Source organism: Anas platyrhynchos, chromosome 7, assembly GCF_047663525.1.
Source record: "Anas platyrhynchos isolate ZD024472 breed Pekin duck chromosome 7, IASCAAS_PekinDuck_T2T, whole genome shotgun sequence".
NCBI classification, from domain to species: domain Eukaryota; kingdom Metazoa; phylum Chordata; class Aves; order Anseriformes; family Anatidae; genus Anas; species Anas platyrhynchos.
In genome coordinates, this window is record NC_092593.1 from 9,006,656 (window position 1) to 9,023,950 (window position 17,295).

General features: G+C 37.2%; 1 protein-coding gene across 1 annotated transcript; it reads right to left on the minus strand.

The window, feature by feature from the left end:
• Positions 1-6,344: 6,344 nt before the first annotated feature.
• DDX18 (DEAD-box helicase 18) lies at positions 6,345-16,703 on the minus strand. Its single transcript, XM_027461725.3, has 14 exons — positions 16,462-16,703; positions 16,164-16,352; positions 14,826-14,969; positions 14,182-14,317; positions 13,627-13,727; positions 13,319-13,518; positions 13,119-13,233; positions 12,077-12,216; positions 11,118-11,279; positions 10,643-10,795; positions 9,833-9,946; positions 8,945-9,001; positions 7,721-7,898; positions 6,345-7,146 (listed from the first exon to the last, which is right to left on the minus strand). Exons 1-14 carry the CDS (start codon positions 16,577-16,579, stop codon positions 7,004-7,006), a joined length of 1,950 nt encoding a protein of 649 aa, XP_027317526.3. The 5' UTR covers positions 16,580-16,703; the 3' UTR covers positions 6,345-7,003.
• Between the last annotated feature and the right edge of the window lie 592 nt (positions 16,704-17,295).

The window sequence follows — 17,295 nt, forward strand, 5'->3', positions numbered from 1 at the left end:
CCAGGTGATTTTGAAATCTTTCAAAGAAGCCATTTCTCACCCTCCTCTACTCCTATTATACATGTAGGTCATCTGCCACAAATGAATAGTCACTTTCCAGTCCACACATCAAATGCATTGAAATCTCCCACTTTTTCTTTCAACTTGGCTGAAATAATCTAGTCCTATAATATGGACGCTTGAAGAAAGTCTCAAAAGGATTTATTTTTTCTTGATAATTACCCCACTGCTGTCTTGTCCTGTGAATGCAAAGGCTTAGCATTCCTCAAAGATTGCTATGGCAACACATTGCAGTGTCTCAGGAACAGGGTATACTTTGAGAAAGAGAAGGGGGAATTTTAAAAAATGAAGAGGCTGCAGGTATTCAGGTATTGTAAATAACAGAAAAGAAAGTAAATGTTATATAAAAGAGTAAGAATTTAAAAAAAAAAAAAAACACCAAGAAGGAAAAAAATCAAGCTCTAAAACTGATAGTCTTCTACTGAAAGTATAGGACCATCTACTTTAGTTTTCTGTACAGTTGCAGCATTGCGAGTTGCTATCATGTCAAAGTGCAATGTGCAATGAAAACAATGAATATTCTTTGTTTCATTCACTGAAACTTTTCAGCAACTGGTACTTTTCAGAAGCCACAGCCTGCGCTTTCATAGTTTCTTCTCTCAGCCAAGAGTGGTAGTGTGTAGGCTCAGAAGATATCTTATATTACCAACTGTTTCATTGTTCTTAAATAAGCAAATAAATATGCAGCTAAAGAGTTGGAGCTAGATAATGGAGCTAAGAGTAAATACAAAATATCTTTCCATCTGAATGTTTGGAGCTTTGTGGGCTGAGAAGTTTAAGGGATACAAAACACAAAAAGGTGGAAAATAGTGATCTGTTTATAGTAGAAATACTTTACATCTTCCTTTGCAACTTTTCTCATCTTTCCCTGGTGTCCTGAGAATCGCTTAGAGAGGAAAGGACTTGTGGCTGAGGTGAGCAAAATAACAAGTTACAAAATTTTTCCCAGTCCTTATCACTTTACCAAATACCATCTGCAAAATTGACACTTATGACTGCTGACATTGAAATGAATCTTGTCTGATAAAATTTTTTCATAATTATTTTTTTTCTGTCAGTTTGAGTGTTCTTCACATAGCTTAATCCTCTCTGCACCCTCACAATTCCTGTCTAAGATCCCTTTGGTACAGTTGTACTAAAGAAAACTGACTTCATTATAGAAAATTCTCTGTTTTCTAGCACTTTTAAGGACACTGTACTTCTTAAGAACAGATTTGGAGGATGATGATTCATCCAGATAACAGAATTTCAATTTATATGAGCTGATGAGCCAGTTTTCATATTCCCGTTTGCTGTATTTTTTTTTAGCAAATATATAAGATCTAAATATAGTTTACATTTTTTCAGAAGTTTGCTTTTATCTGTTAGAAATAGAAGCAGATTATTTTTAGACTGTTTTAAAGGGATTACACTGAACTTTACTGTTTTGACTCATTTTCTTATTTAGATACAACGGTCCTGTAAGAGCTTCTAGCAGATGCAGTTTTCTCTTGGTTCTTTAATAGAAAACCAGCCTCCTTCATAAAGCACTCTTCAGAAAACTCAACTATAAAAATCCTACAATAATTTGATAAAGATCTACAAAAATTGGAAAAACAACTCCCTAATAGTCCTTTGATAACTGGTTCCAAATTTGTATGATAGAAAACATGATAAAGGGAATCCAAATCTCACATAAATGCTAGATAGTATTGATTTTCTCAGTAATAATGTCTAAATCTTAGAATAATTTCCATTTAAATATCACTTTTATGAAACCTAAAAGGATGCAAGCCACTAAGTATGAGGTTTTTAAACATGAAGATTATTCTGCAGAGATCTGTATACCTGCATGAAGTAAGTTTGCCACAGGGGAGTGTGCATGTATATTCTTGTGACAGACCATGAATCCTATCTCAGATAAAGCCAACACGTGAATGTGAAGGAGATTATATAGTAGCAGATTATCTGACATTACGCTTTCCACCTGTTATAACAACCACACTAAAAAACAAACAAACAAAACACCCCACCCCACCAAGCCAACAAAACCTCTCAACTAACGATCTATGATTAAATCTAATTTGCTTGCCCTTGACTGTTGGCTCCAGCAAGAATATTTTGCTGTTATTTTGGTCAAGTAGAAGACATGGACTTTCCATTTGTGGATGTTTTTAAGTGTCAGGTTTAAAGTTATTTCAGACTCATCCATTGATTTCTATTTTAATTGGTGTCTGAGAAAGTCAAGGTGCCCCAATGCCTTTTTGATTCTTATTCTGACAAACTCCAAACCTGTGTTGAAAATCTTTCCATATTTGCGTTAAGTTTTTAATTATCCCTCACAGCAAAACAAAAGGGCCTCCGAATGGTGATGTAAGAAGTCCTGGGCTCCCATCTCTTCAGCTTCTGAGTGCACTGAGAGCAGAAGGAGCAGCTGTCACTGGTGGTGGGGATGCAGAGCAGGCAGACATTTGCCAGCAGGGACCAGTTAAGCTAGTCAGCCTGTTTTCCCATACAGAAAGGCTTTTATTAATTAGAAATGACAATGTATCAAGAACACTTATCAATAAGGAAGACTCACTAGCTCCTACAAACGCAGATGGTCTGTTAACCCCTATGAGTGAACATATAGTTTTAGTTGTGCAGAGTAACGCATTTAATATATTCCTGTGACTCAACATTCAATGGCAATTGCAACCACTCTCAAAAGAGCCCAGAAAGTACTGCACAGCTAAACTTCTTCAGATGACAGCAAAAATAAAGAGCTGTTCCAAAAAAGTTATACACGATTGTGCAGGGGCTACAATTTTCTTCTTTTTTAATTCTGACCAAGGGGGAAAAATAGCAGACAATTACATTTTTCAGTGTTGTAGCTTACAAAAGTGTTTGGGAAGATAAACTGCTATCGTAGAGCAGGCTCAGATATTTTTTGAAGGGTGAATGCAGTTCTTAAGCTGGATGACACTGATATAACAAAGTGGGTGCGTGTCTAGACAGCACCCTGAATTTCCATTTGTCTTCCCTTCTTTTAATGGCATCCATCCTCTAACTCTTCTCACAACTCCATATCAAAAGTTTATTATGGTGGCTAAGAGAAAAAAAAGTAATCTCTTCTCCACGTGGCTGTGCAATAAAGAGATATGACACAAGCAACATTATAGTATTTATGACTTTGATGCAAGCCAGCAAATTTTTTAGAAGCAAAGAGCATTTCAGTTCAAGAGGTTGGATTGCTATTGTCACAGCTCAACATTTTCTATAAATCTAGAGCAAACAAAAGCATTGGGAACAGTTGCATGAATTCTCCTGTCAAGCTAAGAACCTAAAATACTGGAGAAGCAAGCTAGTAGAGAGAAGTCAAGAGTAGAGACAAATTTTATTCCGCATATCTAGCCAGCTGATTCTAGGCTTCTTTCAGCATTGTTATTTTAGTTTGGGTGAAAAAAAAAAAAGGCAAACAAAAAAATTTTTAAGAACTAATAATATGCTATTTATAACATTCAAAAATGTTATTTTTGAAACAGGTATGGTCTTAACTTTTTATCTGTCTCACGAGAGCTTTAGCCTTACATTACTTGCTTGAAAGCCAATCATTAGGATATCTAAACCATGGGTAGCTCTTACACATGAAACAGTAAGGCCAATTACTGCCAAGATGTAAACACATTTCTTATTTACAGCAAGTAGGTACCCAGTTCATGTATTCTTGCTCTATGCTATCAATAAACATGCCCTCTACATACAACATTCACCCTGAAAAATTTGATGGCAACATTTTCAGTCTGGTTTTGTGCTTGTCTGTAGCTTGGCAGCATTACGGCATAGAAAACTTGTATTGTGACAAGATTTTTCATGATTATGAGCAGTAGCTTGGCAATGGAATTCTCCTTTATGGGCTTGTTCTGGGAACTGTCAAAAAAAATCTTCCACTTCAAGCAGGACAGTTTTGATCACCCCTTTAAGTGGTTTAAAGAGTCCAATTTCTTTGTCAAGGTTCTCAGAGAAAGAAGGCAATTTCTCAAGGCATACAATATTAGTCCCCAACCTATCAGTCATTGTTATGAGACAAGCCTTGAGAGTCTGATGGCTAAGGTCTATTAACTGCTCACAAGATTGATAACAGGCTAAGTTGCAAAGGAAACGGTAGATTTCCAATCAGTTTGACAATCTTTTAAACTTCTTGCAATACCATAGCAGAACAGATGTTGCCTGATACACAGATACTTCATCAGAAACTCTTTTTCATTTATGATTCCTTAAACAAAGTGAAAGGCAACTGCGCATTTGCACAAGCCAGGAAGCTGAAGCTCTTCTCTTTCAATACTAACTAGGTCTCAGCTGAGGAATTTTTCACCTGCTTACTCGGGAAATAACTGTATGCAACAGCCAACTACATAGTTGCTTCAGTCTGTGCAGCTATTACACATTCAAAATGCATAAATAAAGAAAATAAATGTTATTTCTTTAGGGTAAGCTAGAGCAATACCATTTAGTATTTTCATCTCCCAGTTGAGATTATTTCAAAGATTCCTACAAAGCAAAAATACCTGGGAGGAGTTGGACAATGTTGTGTGAAACCTCTACTTTTAATATCAAACTTCAGAAACTGACAGTGCCTCAACTCTTCCAAAGAAAAAGGTAGGTGGAGCTAGAAGTTGTCTAGCTGCCTGGAAAGCAGACAGCCTTCTGCTCCCAGAACGAGTAGGAATGTCAGAAAAAAGCAGTTCTCTGCAAAGCAGATTTTTACGTACATTGTGAAGCGGCAGGAATGCTGACGTGCTTTAAGCCCAGCCAGACCTCTGTGCAAGCACTCAGACAGGCAGTCAATGCTCTGACACTCAACTTGCTGTGCCCATTATCCCAACTTTTTTCTGTTCCAAACTTATACTCCATACTTCTTCGTTAACATTGAGTGCTTGTGCACTTATCTTTACAGTGGTTTAGTGCAGCTTTCCTTACAACTCTTCCCAAGTAATTAATGTGGCAGTTCATCTAATGAGTTATTTCATTGTAATGCAAGTTAATTCCCATACTTGCAGCTGCACAGATTACAGGTGCAGACAGAACCCTTTAACTGTATGATGCTGCACACCTCAGATAATTTTTTAAATGTGCCATTAAGAAATAGACATGAGAGCTATTTTGACATCTATTAGTTATAACTGTATAAGCAAACCCAGAATCAACGATTAGATCTCAATGAGTCAGGCATCACACAACCAATTAGTATTGCTTATCCTACAGAGCAGATTCTGTTTTTTCATTATAATCCTGGAAGCATGAGACACTCAAACTGTGGTAACAGGAATCTACTTCAATATTTTGACACATTAGAAGTCCTTAGTATCCAACCAATATTAATTAAGAGCCTTGAAAAGCTGTCCATTAGTGCTAAAAGTGAGCTGTTTCATAAAAAAGAGTAAGAAAGGCAACACTACGTTCTGGATGCTGTAAGCACCCACAGTAGAAGGGTCACACTGTTTTTCTCCCCCAAATTATCGGTTTTCTCTGTGGGTAAAAAGAGAGACCACCAGTTTTTCTGCAATACTTCAATGCACGCAGCATCTTATTTCAAATCTGACATACTATCTCAAAAGACCTAAGGGTAACAGGTCAGTTTACATTGGAATAACTACAGTTGCTTTTATATTCTTAAATAGTCATGTTTTACAGTCTGGATGATACAGAATAAAGAAAATAAAAACTGTTTATAAATCACATGGGGCCCTGATTTCTGGATTCTATATTTTATTCCTTTCCTGCATTAATGGATGTACATTCCTGAAATATTATCCTCCCCCCCCCCGCCCTTAATTATCTACTTCTAGAGTGGTAGAGACCTGAAAATAATATATGTAATATAATTACTCTACTTTCCTGCACCTTGTGCTTTCTTTTCACTTACTGTCCATGCTTGTTCTGATTGCAACATGTATTCGGTCCTCTTCCATTTCTCCCTCAAAACATCCTTTTAGGATACTTATACACCCCTTCACTTTTTTACTTGTGCACAAGCAATTTTACTGCTCACCACCTAAATCCTGTGGAAGTCTCTTTGCTTCATTGCATCAACTTTATGGAGCATTAAAAAAAAATAAAAAAAAAATTCCCACACCTTATCTGGGCTGAGTCCTTCCAATCAAGCAACCTGCTTCTTATTTTTCTTTGCCTATTCTTAAGAGAATACACTAGACATTACCAGACAGGTGAATTCAGATTTCAACAGACCATGAAGGAAAACCAAACATTTCACTAGAATGTTACCGTTTAATTATAACATTAAGAGAAACAGTTCTAAGCACATCTCTGATGTATATATTTTTTTATTTTTTTAAATCCTGGACATCCCATATGTTATACGGGTACCATGACTTAAAACAGCTACAAGCTCAGTCTTAATTTGATTCAAAGGACATGTTCTGTTCTGAAGAAATGTTCTTATAGTCTCCAGGATAGCTGATGGACAAAGAGTTCTGTACCACTAAAACTGCAGTAATTCTTGTGAACAAAAATCCTTTAATTTTTTTTTTTTTTTTTACATTGTAAAAGTTTTATCCAGAGACCTATTAACTCTTCTGCATTTCTCAGCATACTGAAGTCTCTTGTAACAGAAGTCATCTCACACTGCAATCTGTCCCGCATTCTATCTACTCCAACAATTTCCAGGTGTGCATGTAAAAAGGATAAATATAAGCATTTTTTTTCTATAAAAAGCTGAAAATATGTTTTTTTTAATAAATCTGTAGTATTAACTTGAAATAATTACAAGCATGGCAAAATTATCAGGCCACCTGTCTTTATTTTCCTTTCCAAAGAGTCCTCCTGCAATGAAAGACGTTCTTATAAACAAAAACAAATTTCCCTAAAAATGCCAACAAAGCAGTTTAAAATTGAAGTAACTGTCAGAGAGTTTTGGTGAAGGTAGTCTATTCCAACAGAACAAGCCAGTTTAATGAATGCAGGATTAACGAGAAAACTGCCGATTGTCTGATTTCTTGTTAATATGCTTGAAGATTTTAGCTTTGTGGACGTTCTTCGATTTCTGGTAACCAAATCCTCCACCTCCGCCTCTTTTCTGTAGCCTTCTGCCTTGGCTGCTGTTCACATCTGGAATTTTGTGGGTTAAAGAACTTAAAAAAACTAATTTGAAATGTTACTTACTAGGGAGAAAAAAAAAGTAACAGCATTAATATAAAAAGTTCAGTTGCAGAACTACAGGTCAAATTGAAGCTGTGCCTGTCATTCGAATGAACACTTTTATTCCTCCAGCTGTAGAATTAATTTGACCAGAGTATCACTGCTTCAACTTCTACCCACTGGCAGCTTTGACAAGAGGGGCCCTTGCCCCTCTATTTCCGTATTCCATGATTAAACTTAATTACACACCTTTCAATGAAAATTATGGTGCATGAAGAACAGCACCCTGGAAGATGTATGCAACATTCCAGCACCTGCTAACCTGCAGCAACTGAAGCATGTTCATGCACTGAAACAGATGTTTGTAAACACTGAAACTGGAAAAACTACCATTTAGGATTTTCTTTTATAAACCATTTTTGAGCATGATGCAGGCATGTGATTAAACAGCAAAGCCAAAACAAAACAAAAACCAGAATTTGAAGTAGCATAGGTACTATAGCATAGCAGGAATTCAGCTTTGAAACACTGCAGTAAAGGATACTGAGGTCAACAAATGGAGGGACTTTAAAACCAAATGAAAGGCTGACTTTGTTAAGATCCAGGTTATTGACGTTATATATCTGCTTCAGAGAATGGGAGTCATAAGCTCTAATGTAGGCTTTGTATGCTTCCTGGGCTGACTTGTGAAGAAAGTAGTTCTTCTCAATCAGTTTCTCCAGCTGGTGAGGAGGAAAGAAAAACAGAAGGCATGAAATTATGGCTGTAACAACTGTATAAATTATGTGCAAGCAAATTATTTACTGTGCAAGCTGCAGCGACATTCACTACTCACTGCAGTAAGACTGCACTGTGATATGTGCGCGTGCACTCTGCTGTTACAGTGCTTTTATAAACAGAAAAACAAAACAGCCTGAAGTGGAATTCTTCTATGATGCCTGTCTCATTTGACTTCTAGCATACATTAATTTGGCACACTAATATTAAGTTACATTGTGTGTCATTATTGCATAATTGTTCTTAACAACAATTCTCTTTCTGAAAAGCCTGTCTTCAATACTTCTTGTATTGCTATTTCAAGTTTAATTTATTACAAATAAATTTTACAGAGTTCTTATGAAAAGAATGACTCACAGAACTAAACAACAATAAAAATTCTTATCTACAAAACTATCTATGTTATTCTCTTCAACTTTGTGCTCCATTGCTATTTTTGTAGCACTGCAGTACAAAACAGATTTGGCTGATGTTGGGCTTTATTACCATCAAGGAGGTTAAAAATATATTTGGAATATACACACTAGCATTTCTAGGTGTTAGTACATGTCAAAGGCTGAGCAAATCATCTTAGAAGACATAAAGATATTCAGAATTAGTCTGAACATGCACAACCATTCAATGAAAGCTACTGGAACATCATGTTTAGTACGCTGGACAAGAACATTCTATTCAAGAGCTGAAGGCATATTTACATCATTATGATTTTGCAATATAACATGAAAAAACAATCCTTACAAGCAAATTCAGATGATGTAATGATGACAATTTAGTACTGGATATTAAAATCCATATTTGGTTTCACAACATTTTCTGTCTGTAATATCATATAGGGACAATATGACAGGAGGATTTACTACAGAATACTCACCTACAGGAACTTTTCTGAACATGCACATTATTTTTAAATGTTAGTTGCAATAGACTATATCATCTGCATAAATTGTTGTTATACAAATGTTCAGAGCACCTTTAGTAAGCCATTTCATACCTGAGACTGGATATCTGAAATCTTTGACCAAGAAAATTCGAATTCACTGAGTGGTACCTTTAACAAACAAGGAAAATATCTACATTATGTATGTATTACTGTACAAACAGTTAATGTGTTTAAGACCTAAAACAAATAGGATAAGACCTGTCAGATAACAGAACACTTACTTTTTAATATTTTAGCTATATCTCTTAATAGATAATTATAACTGTGAAGTTCAAGGACAATTTCATGAGTGAAAAGATTACCTACAATTATTTTCGGTTTTTGACATTTTTTTTCAAAGCAATAATCACACTATTACTACCCGTTATCATAGATACATTCATAAAGTGCCTTTGCACCAATATATCAGTATTATCACATCCTTTCAACTAGAATGAAGACCCGCATTATGACACTTTTACCATTTTAGCTTTTCCTTCAGAAGCTACATCACATTAATTACAAGTGGCAAAATTCTGGACTGTAGAAAGGGACTCTGTAGAAAGGGACTAAGGAACTAGGAGCAGTTCTACCATATTAAAAGGGCTACACTTGAAAGAAGGCTACCTTTGTTTTGAAATTGATTAATTTTCTTTCTAAAGAAAAATAACAACTGCACTGGCCAAGCTCAGTTATCTTTCCATGATGGGTCATAGGAAATTTATTTCTTAATAACACAAGCTACACAGTTGCAAAGCAACTATAAATATACTCAATAGTTACTTTTGAGTCTAAGGTCAGCAGCACAAAGTCAGATGTTCAGTTAAATATTTTCTAAGCAACAGAATAGTTCTTGTTTAAAAGTTAAAGTGTTTCATTAATCATTACAGTTTTTGCCTTTGAAATCTTGGTTGCACTATGAAATCATAAAAAAAAAAAAAAAAGTCTACAGAAATTTACCCTGGCTTGTTTCAGGTAACGAAGAAAGCCCAGTTCTTCCGGTCGTAAAATGAGCAGAGCATGTCCTCTACCGTTTATACCTCTGGCCGTTCTACCAACACGATGAATATACTCCTTTTTTGCAGAGAAGAAAAAACAGTAAGTCCAATCAGTCTTTCAAGCATTTAATAACACAGATTCACAAAAGAACATTTAACATTAATATACTGTAATGCATCATCAATTATGTTCTAAGAACATACACTGACACATGGATAAGGCAAACTAAGTTTTGACGATGCAAAGCACAATTAGGTTGAAACAGAAACCCCTGACTATAAGTATCTTACCTTTTATTGAGGGAAAAAGAATTGTAGTGCTCTGTAGCAGAAAATTTTACTTTGCTTTTGATATATTTGCTCTACATATTTGTCAAGACTTTCCAGATCTGAGTTGTTCTTGTTTGCACTGGGCATTTATTCTAATGAGAATTCTAATTTTTAAATAAAAATCAATTTTCCATTGAAAAAGCTGTCAGGAGACTCAAGGACGCATATATAAACCTCATGTTCCTTCTAATAGATGTTTTGTTTTTTAGCTGATTAGATTTTAAGTTACTTGAGTTGCATAAAGAGTAATGTTTTACAAAACTACTCTTAAAAATGTAACAGAGGTCTCAGCTAGGTGCAGCATATCCTGCTAGAATAAGTGGAAGAAATCAGCTTCCAGATGCTAACTTGGCTGAATCCTGACCTCTGTTGAGCAGAAGATTCAGGTTTCTTTACTACATATGTAGCTAGGAATTGAAAGTTTTTTATTTCCTTAACTTACTTTCGGATCATCTGGAGGGTCATACTGGACAATCCAGTCCACTTCAGGAATATCCAGTCCTCTGGCAGCTACATCAGTGCACAGCAGAATTCCAGATTCTGCATTACAGAACTGGAAAAATGTCGTGGTACGTTTTGTTTGTTTCTGCTTGCCCTAAAAAACAACAACCAAATATAATAAAGGCAGCCTCTTGGAGAGAAACAGAAAAACGGGCTACACGCAAGAGGATAAGTTAATATCAGTATTCAAACCTCATTTAGAAAACAGTAAGATCAACAGCATTGCAGTGCTCTCACTACATTGTTTTTACTTTATTTCATTCCTCTGCAAACTAATTGAGACCAGCACATCTTGTTAGCAGAGTATCTGTTTATTATAAACTGAAATGAAATAAATAAGGTAAATGAAAGATCTATAACAACTTACAGGTGTTATCAGATTAATTAAAAATGAAATCTATGTATAAAATACTTACATGAATGGCCATAACAGGCAGATCAATGTAGTTGAGTAATTCATAGTGGTACTTCACTGACATACATGAAGAAAAAAATACCATTAGTTTCTTCTTCCGGTTCTTCTTAAGGAATGTGAAGAGCAAAAGGAATCTTTTTTCAGACGGACATACCACATAACCCTGGAAATTATTTAAATGGTGTCAAACAAAGTTGTATGGAACACATTTTAGCTTTACCAATACAATTAAATCAGGGAGCTGTTATCTTACAAAACAGATGTGACAAATAGTTAATTTTCCAGCTATACAGTTAGAAACCGTTTGATATATTTCCTGTCCCTCACCATGTTATATTAAACTCCTGAAGTAGAGTTACAGCCAAAAGTTTACTCTGCTGATTTGAAATAATTCTCCAATGGAGAAGTATTTTTTCACTAGTTCTCAAAAAATAGTATTTCAATGAAGAATGGTTTATACAATAAAAATCCATTTCAACAACTTCTGAATTCTGATATTAGGTATGAAAATTACTGTACAGGCTTCTTAAAATTCTTTATAATTTCAGGAATTTTATCTAGTTTTTGCTACAAGTTTACTCTTTAAATATAATTTGTAACTGTACAACTGTATTTAGCTGGCATCTGAAGTAGCAACAGTGAAATCTATAGCATTTTCTAGTCTGCAACATGGTAACAGAATTACAAAGAGAACTGGAGCTTAAGTAGATAACATAAATAGGAATGGCAAACTGTAACTAACTATTATTATCCAACGAACTTTTTTATCATCTTTCCTGCAAACATCGACTAGATGCACAAAACTTACAGCTAGTAGAGTGAATAAAGCCCTTTAGGCAACTGATAGCTTTTGCCCAGTAGGATGTTAAACACTAAGATAGTATTTATACAACCCATTTAAAAACATATAGGGCAGTGTAAGTTCACAGCTGATACCCTTTTTAGTAAGGTGTGTTTTACCTGTTCAAGACCATCAACTGTTGCTGTCTCCTTGTTATCATCAACCCCAACATACAGCGGCTCTTTCTTCAGAGAGATCTTTGCCAGATCTTCAACCTTTCTGGTTTGTGTAGCAGAAAAAAGCATTGTCTGTCTGCGCTCTGAAAGTATTTTAAAAGAAAGCCTGATTTTTAAAAGGAGAACACAAATATCAAGGCCTTAACATCTTTAGCTACAAACTTCCCTGCGCAAGTCTTCTCTTTTTTTTTTTTCCCCGCTTATCTTCTAAAGCACATTTTGTTTCTTTATGCATTGTATATTTTATTTACTTAGTGTGTTACCATCTGCAAAATCTTTATCTGCAAAAAGAAAATATTCTTTCTCTGGGAGAAATGTTAATTAGCATTTGCTCTTCAATTTAGAGACAACATTTTAGGTACAGACTTACCCTGTAATTCTAACTATAGATTGATTTACTTTTCATGGGTATTAAAATACTTTTGTTTTCCAAAACATGCTGCATACTTTTTATTTACTACTTCCATGCTTTTTACTGAATTTTGATAATTAAAGGGAGAGCCTTGGTGACTCTGAGATCTTGTTTTATATATCAATTGCAAAAAATAACTAAATCAAAGTAAGAAAGCAAATTTTAAGGCGAACACTGAAATACGCTTCTACTGTTCTTGGAAACACCAATAAAAGATCCAACTGCAAGCCAGAAAACCTTTTTCCTTATATTTAAGTTTTATAAGGAAATAATAAATTGTAGGCAGTAAAACAGGCACAGAAAGATGAATGAGATCTTGTAGGTGTTGAACTAAAAGGATCTTATATGAACAGAATTATATTCCTAAAGTACGTTAAGAAAACTCTGTCTTTGAGATGAATGATGCTAAATAAAATAATGCATACTAGCTATCAGGAAAAAAGACAGAGTAAGACAATCACTCTGAGGTACACCTACAGAACTATAAAAATTAATGACTTCTTTTACAATAATTGAGTCATAAAGAAGACAAAATGTTAGCCAAGTAATTTCCAAGAAAGACTTTTTTCTTACTTGGTAGAAGTTTTATGATCTGTTTCATTTCTTCTTCAAATCCAACCTCTAAGATACGATCCGCCTCATCAATTACCAAACACTGCAAATTCTTGTACATGAAACCTGGTGTGTTCTAGAAGATTAACAAATTGAGAGTCAGACAGGGACAAGTATTTTATTATGTTTTATTAAGTATTAGGCATCAGTATTTTACCTACCTGCATATGATCCAGAAGTCTTCCTGGTGTTGCTACAATGATGTTGATTCCATTCCCAAGTTTCTGTGCTTCTGCTGATCTGTTACTGCCCCCCATTATCAGACCATAGGTGTGCACGTGATGATTCATAAGTTCTTTAAGAACTCCATAGGTTTGCATTGCAAGCTCTCGAGTAGGTGAAAGAATAATAACACCCGTTCCTAAAGCAGACATCAACCAAACAAGATTAAGTTATGGAAACTCACACAATCCCCTTTGCAGTCAAATCAACACATGGGATTCAACCGTGAAAAGAAGAAAAAGCTTACCATTTCTAGGCATGAATTTTAACTTGTAGATGAGCTCTACTGCAGGAATGAGAAATGCAAGTGTTTTGCCACTGCCTGTTTTTGCGGCTGCTAAAATATCCCTACATAAAACAAAGTTACAAAATGAAGTGTGTAGTTGAACCTATAGGGAAAACAGCAATCCCATTCTGGATGATGTTGACAATGTAAAAATGTAACAAAGCTTAAAGGAAGCCAGTATAGTTAATACTAAGAAATCTGTGGCAGATCTGGTCCACAACAACTGGTCTCTACCTCTATGGACTGTGCAACACACTGTACCAAGAGGCCAATGAAAACAGACTTCCCTGCTTTCAAAGCCAAATGCAAAGCAAGTTCCATGAACTTACCTCAGTATCTATTCACAGGTAACAGATACAATTTCTTAACTTGTATTAACGTTTACAAACAAAATATTTTTAAAAATATGAGAATTATATAAAAAAAAGCTGTAAAAAGTCACATCTCATGTATTTATCTTGCTAGCAAAATTTCCACATTTGTTGTCAATATAGTTATTTAAAACACATTTCTTACCTGCCTTCCAGAAGAGGTTTAATACTTTTATGCTGAATTTCTGTCATGTGCGTAAAGCCCATGTCATTTATGCCTTTCAATGTATTCTCACTGACAAGACCATCAAGGGATGTAAAAGAATTGTCTTCAAAACTACCTGAAGAGAAGGGAAAACAAATTTCAAAAACTTATTTCTTCAACTCTATCCATCCCAAGACGACCCAGTTAGAATTGATGTTAGAAGGATTTTTTCTCATTCCTTCCTACCACAAAATCCTTAGATGTTGACAAAATACTCTGTATTAACAGGTCCCTAGGAATACTGCAGACAACTGTTAATAGTGTATACGAGTGCACTGCCTCTCATTCTGATTTATTAGCCATACACCTCCATTTCACTGACATTTTCTTCCATAATGAAATGTGTGTGCGTCTATGTTATAAAACTGATTTTCACTAGTAATTTTAAGACCAACAGAAGTGTAGATATAATGCAAATTTCAAAGAACAGTAACTGAAAAATAGCTCTACAGCGGTCAGCATCATGCTACCTGTATTCAAACATGTAACTTTTATTGCAGATCTGAAAACTGCAACTTGCTCTAGAAGAAAGCTTAAAAACTTGGGATTTTTGTACATCTACAAAAAATGAGGACACAAGACACCTGTTAAACCTAGCGGTAAACTAGGTACTTCATCCTCTTCCTCCTCCTCCTCTTCCACTTCTTTCTCTCCAGAATCCTTCCCATCTTCATCTTCTGCCTCCACAGACTTGTCCTCCTCGGTTTTTGCTTTTTTAGTTTCTGTACCTAGGGTGTTATTTTTACAGAAAACTTGTTAATCGCAGTAAGGAATATGAAAAACATGTTCATCATTAAAAACTGAGCCAGACTTATTTTCTTTAGCCTGTAAATCACTGCTATGTCGTAAGGTAAGAGGAATCATGAGAAGGGGTGGCAAGGTTTCCATGAAGCCTTCTGATGCAGATAGCAAGGCACTCATTCAAGTTCCTTGCACACAATGCACTTTGCATCGTAAACCAAAGCAGCCTAGAGTATACCATGTTTTTTTTTCCCGGGGAAATGACAAAAGCATGATCCTATGCAACAAATAAGTTGGTTGCCACTGACTTAGTATATATTAGAGTTCAAATATTATAGTTAGAATAAATGATTAGAGAATGTAAACCTCAAAAGAGTATTTAAATATAAATGCAGTACATAGGCAAAATGTAATAAGAACCTATTCTCTACTGTTATTGTGTAACAGCTAGCTTTCCATTAAAAGTATTTTGATGCACATTCAGAATTCTGTATTTGCAAAAAAAATCACAAGGTACCAGCTATTGCACTCTTTTGCTTTATGTTTACTGAGTAAAAATTGGGAAGGAGGAGATTAATTTCAAATTAAGTTGTTAAAACCCTAAGATGCGTTTTCCAGTTATCCATCCAATTTCTTTAGGATCATTTCTTACAAAGCATATAAGGAGCGGTCCTTCCACTCATTAGTGTACTTGTATCCCTAAAATATCGTAATAATACAAATCTGTTTTCCAGAAATCACTAGAAACACTGAGTGATAACCACCTCTTTCACCAGTGTAATCTAGAGAAACACGACAAATACAAGCAGGGTTTTTAGGTTTGTGCATAAGGGAAATCACCACCAGAAACACCCGACCCAGCAGCATGTGCTCTCCTGCGCTGGCAGCGACCAGGGCAGGGCCCCGAGCTGCAGCAGCTGGGCACAGACAGTAACAGCTCTCAGGTATATGCAGACACCCCTCAGATCTTCAGCTACTTTCTTCTACTTGAAAAAAATACACCACGGAAGATCTCCAGGGCTCTAAACCGTGCACCAGCCCAACCAGGGCACTTCTCACGGCCAACACACCCTCTCTGAAGGGGCACAAAGCAGAAAGAAGGCTTTTTTGTTGTTAGGGAATATCTTAGCGGTGCTTAGGCTAGGCAAATGAATCCCGGCATACCGAGGAAGACAACGCACCGTTCTCGAGAGCAGCCGCCGCCTTCCTCTTCTTCTTCTTCTTCTTCCTCTTCGCTCCGGCTCCCTCCGGGCACGGCGCCGCCGCCTCGGGGGCTTCTGCCTCGGGGGTCACCGCCTCGGGGGCTTCCTCTGCTGCCTCCTCCTCCTCCTGTTCCTCCTCCGGGGGGCTCAGCGAGGCCGCCGGAGGCGCTGCCAGGGCAAAGGAAACAAGCTGTGAGCGGCGGAGCGCGGCCGGCGGCCGGGGAGAGGCTCCGCGGTCCCGTCCCCGTCCCCATCCCCATCCCGGTCCCGGCCGTACCCGCCCGCTCGGCCTCCCGCAGCTTGAGGTTGCGCTGCCGCAGCTTGAGGTTGCGCTTGTGGATCTTCTTGCGGAGCAGCCGCATGGGCAGGTTGCCCGCGGCCACCGACACCGACATGGCGGCCACACGTGGGGACGCTGGCCCGGCACGGCACGGCACGGCCCGGCCTCACCTCACCCGGCCCGGCCCCGCGCCGCCTGACGGGCGGCCCGCAGCGGCACCCAGCGCCTCGGCGGAGGCAGCGCCGCGCTCCCTGAGCCCTCCTCTTCCTCCTCCTCTTCCTCCTCCTTTTCCTCGCCGGCCGTTACGCCTGAGGGGCTCCACACCTCCCTGCCAGCCCCTCCACTCCTAGTGCTGGGCACCTCGGCCTTCATCCCTTGTAGCGTTCTGCTCCTCCTGCCTCCCCATCCTCTCCCAAAGTGGATGAGCCCCTGCCATCTGTGCTGTTGGCAGCGCCCTTCACATCTTTCGTGACCAGCAGATGGCACAAATAGCACAGGAATTTACAGCGGGTTGCTGGGGTTTCTCAGGCCAATGACGGCTATGGTCTTAGAAATATGAACGGCTGCAAGCTGTGTAATGCTCAGCCTGCAATAACTTGCTGTAAAGCAGATTTGAGCTGCAGAATTATTACTATACTAATTTCGAAGTGTTTATTGCATATAACATCTTCTCTTAAAGTTACTGCTGTCAGAGATGAAACAAAACTCGCTCTTCATTATAATCATTATCTTGATGTGTTCATATGGATCACCAGGATGACTATTACTATTATCATTATTGTGTCAGAACTTCACCAGATGATACATAACATTTTAAAATTATTTTATTTT

Bases quoted from the DNA above. Each gene is read 5' to 3' on its own strand.
- DDX18 (XM_027461725.3), bottom strand. From the start codon at position 16,579: ATGTCGGTGTCGGTGGCCGCGGGCAACCTGCCCATGCGGCTGCTCCGC. The intron at 14,970-16,163 runs GTGCGTTGTCTT...ATAACACCCTAG, and splicing joins GGCGGCTGCTCTCGAGAACG to GTACAGAAACTAAAAAAGCA. The intron at 12,217-13,118 runs GTAAGAAAAAAG...AAATACTTTCAG, and splicing joins GATCATAAAACTTCTACCAA to AGCGCAGACAGACAATGCTT.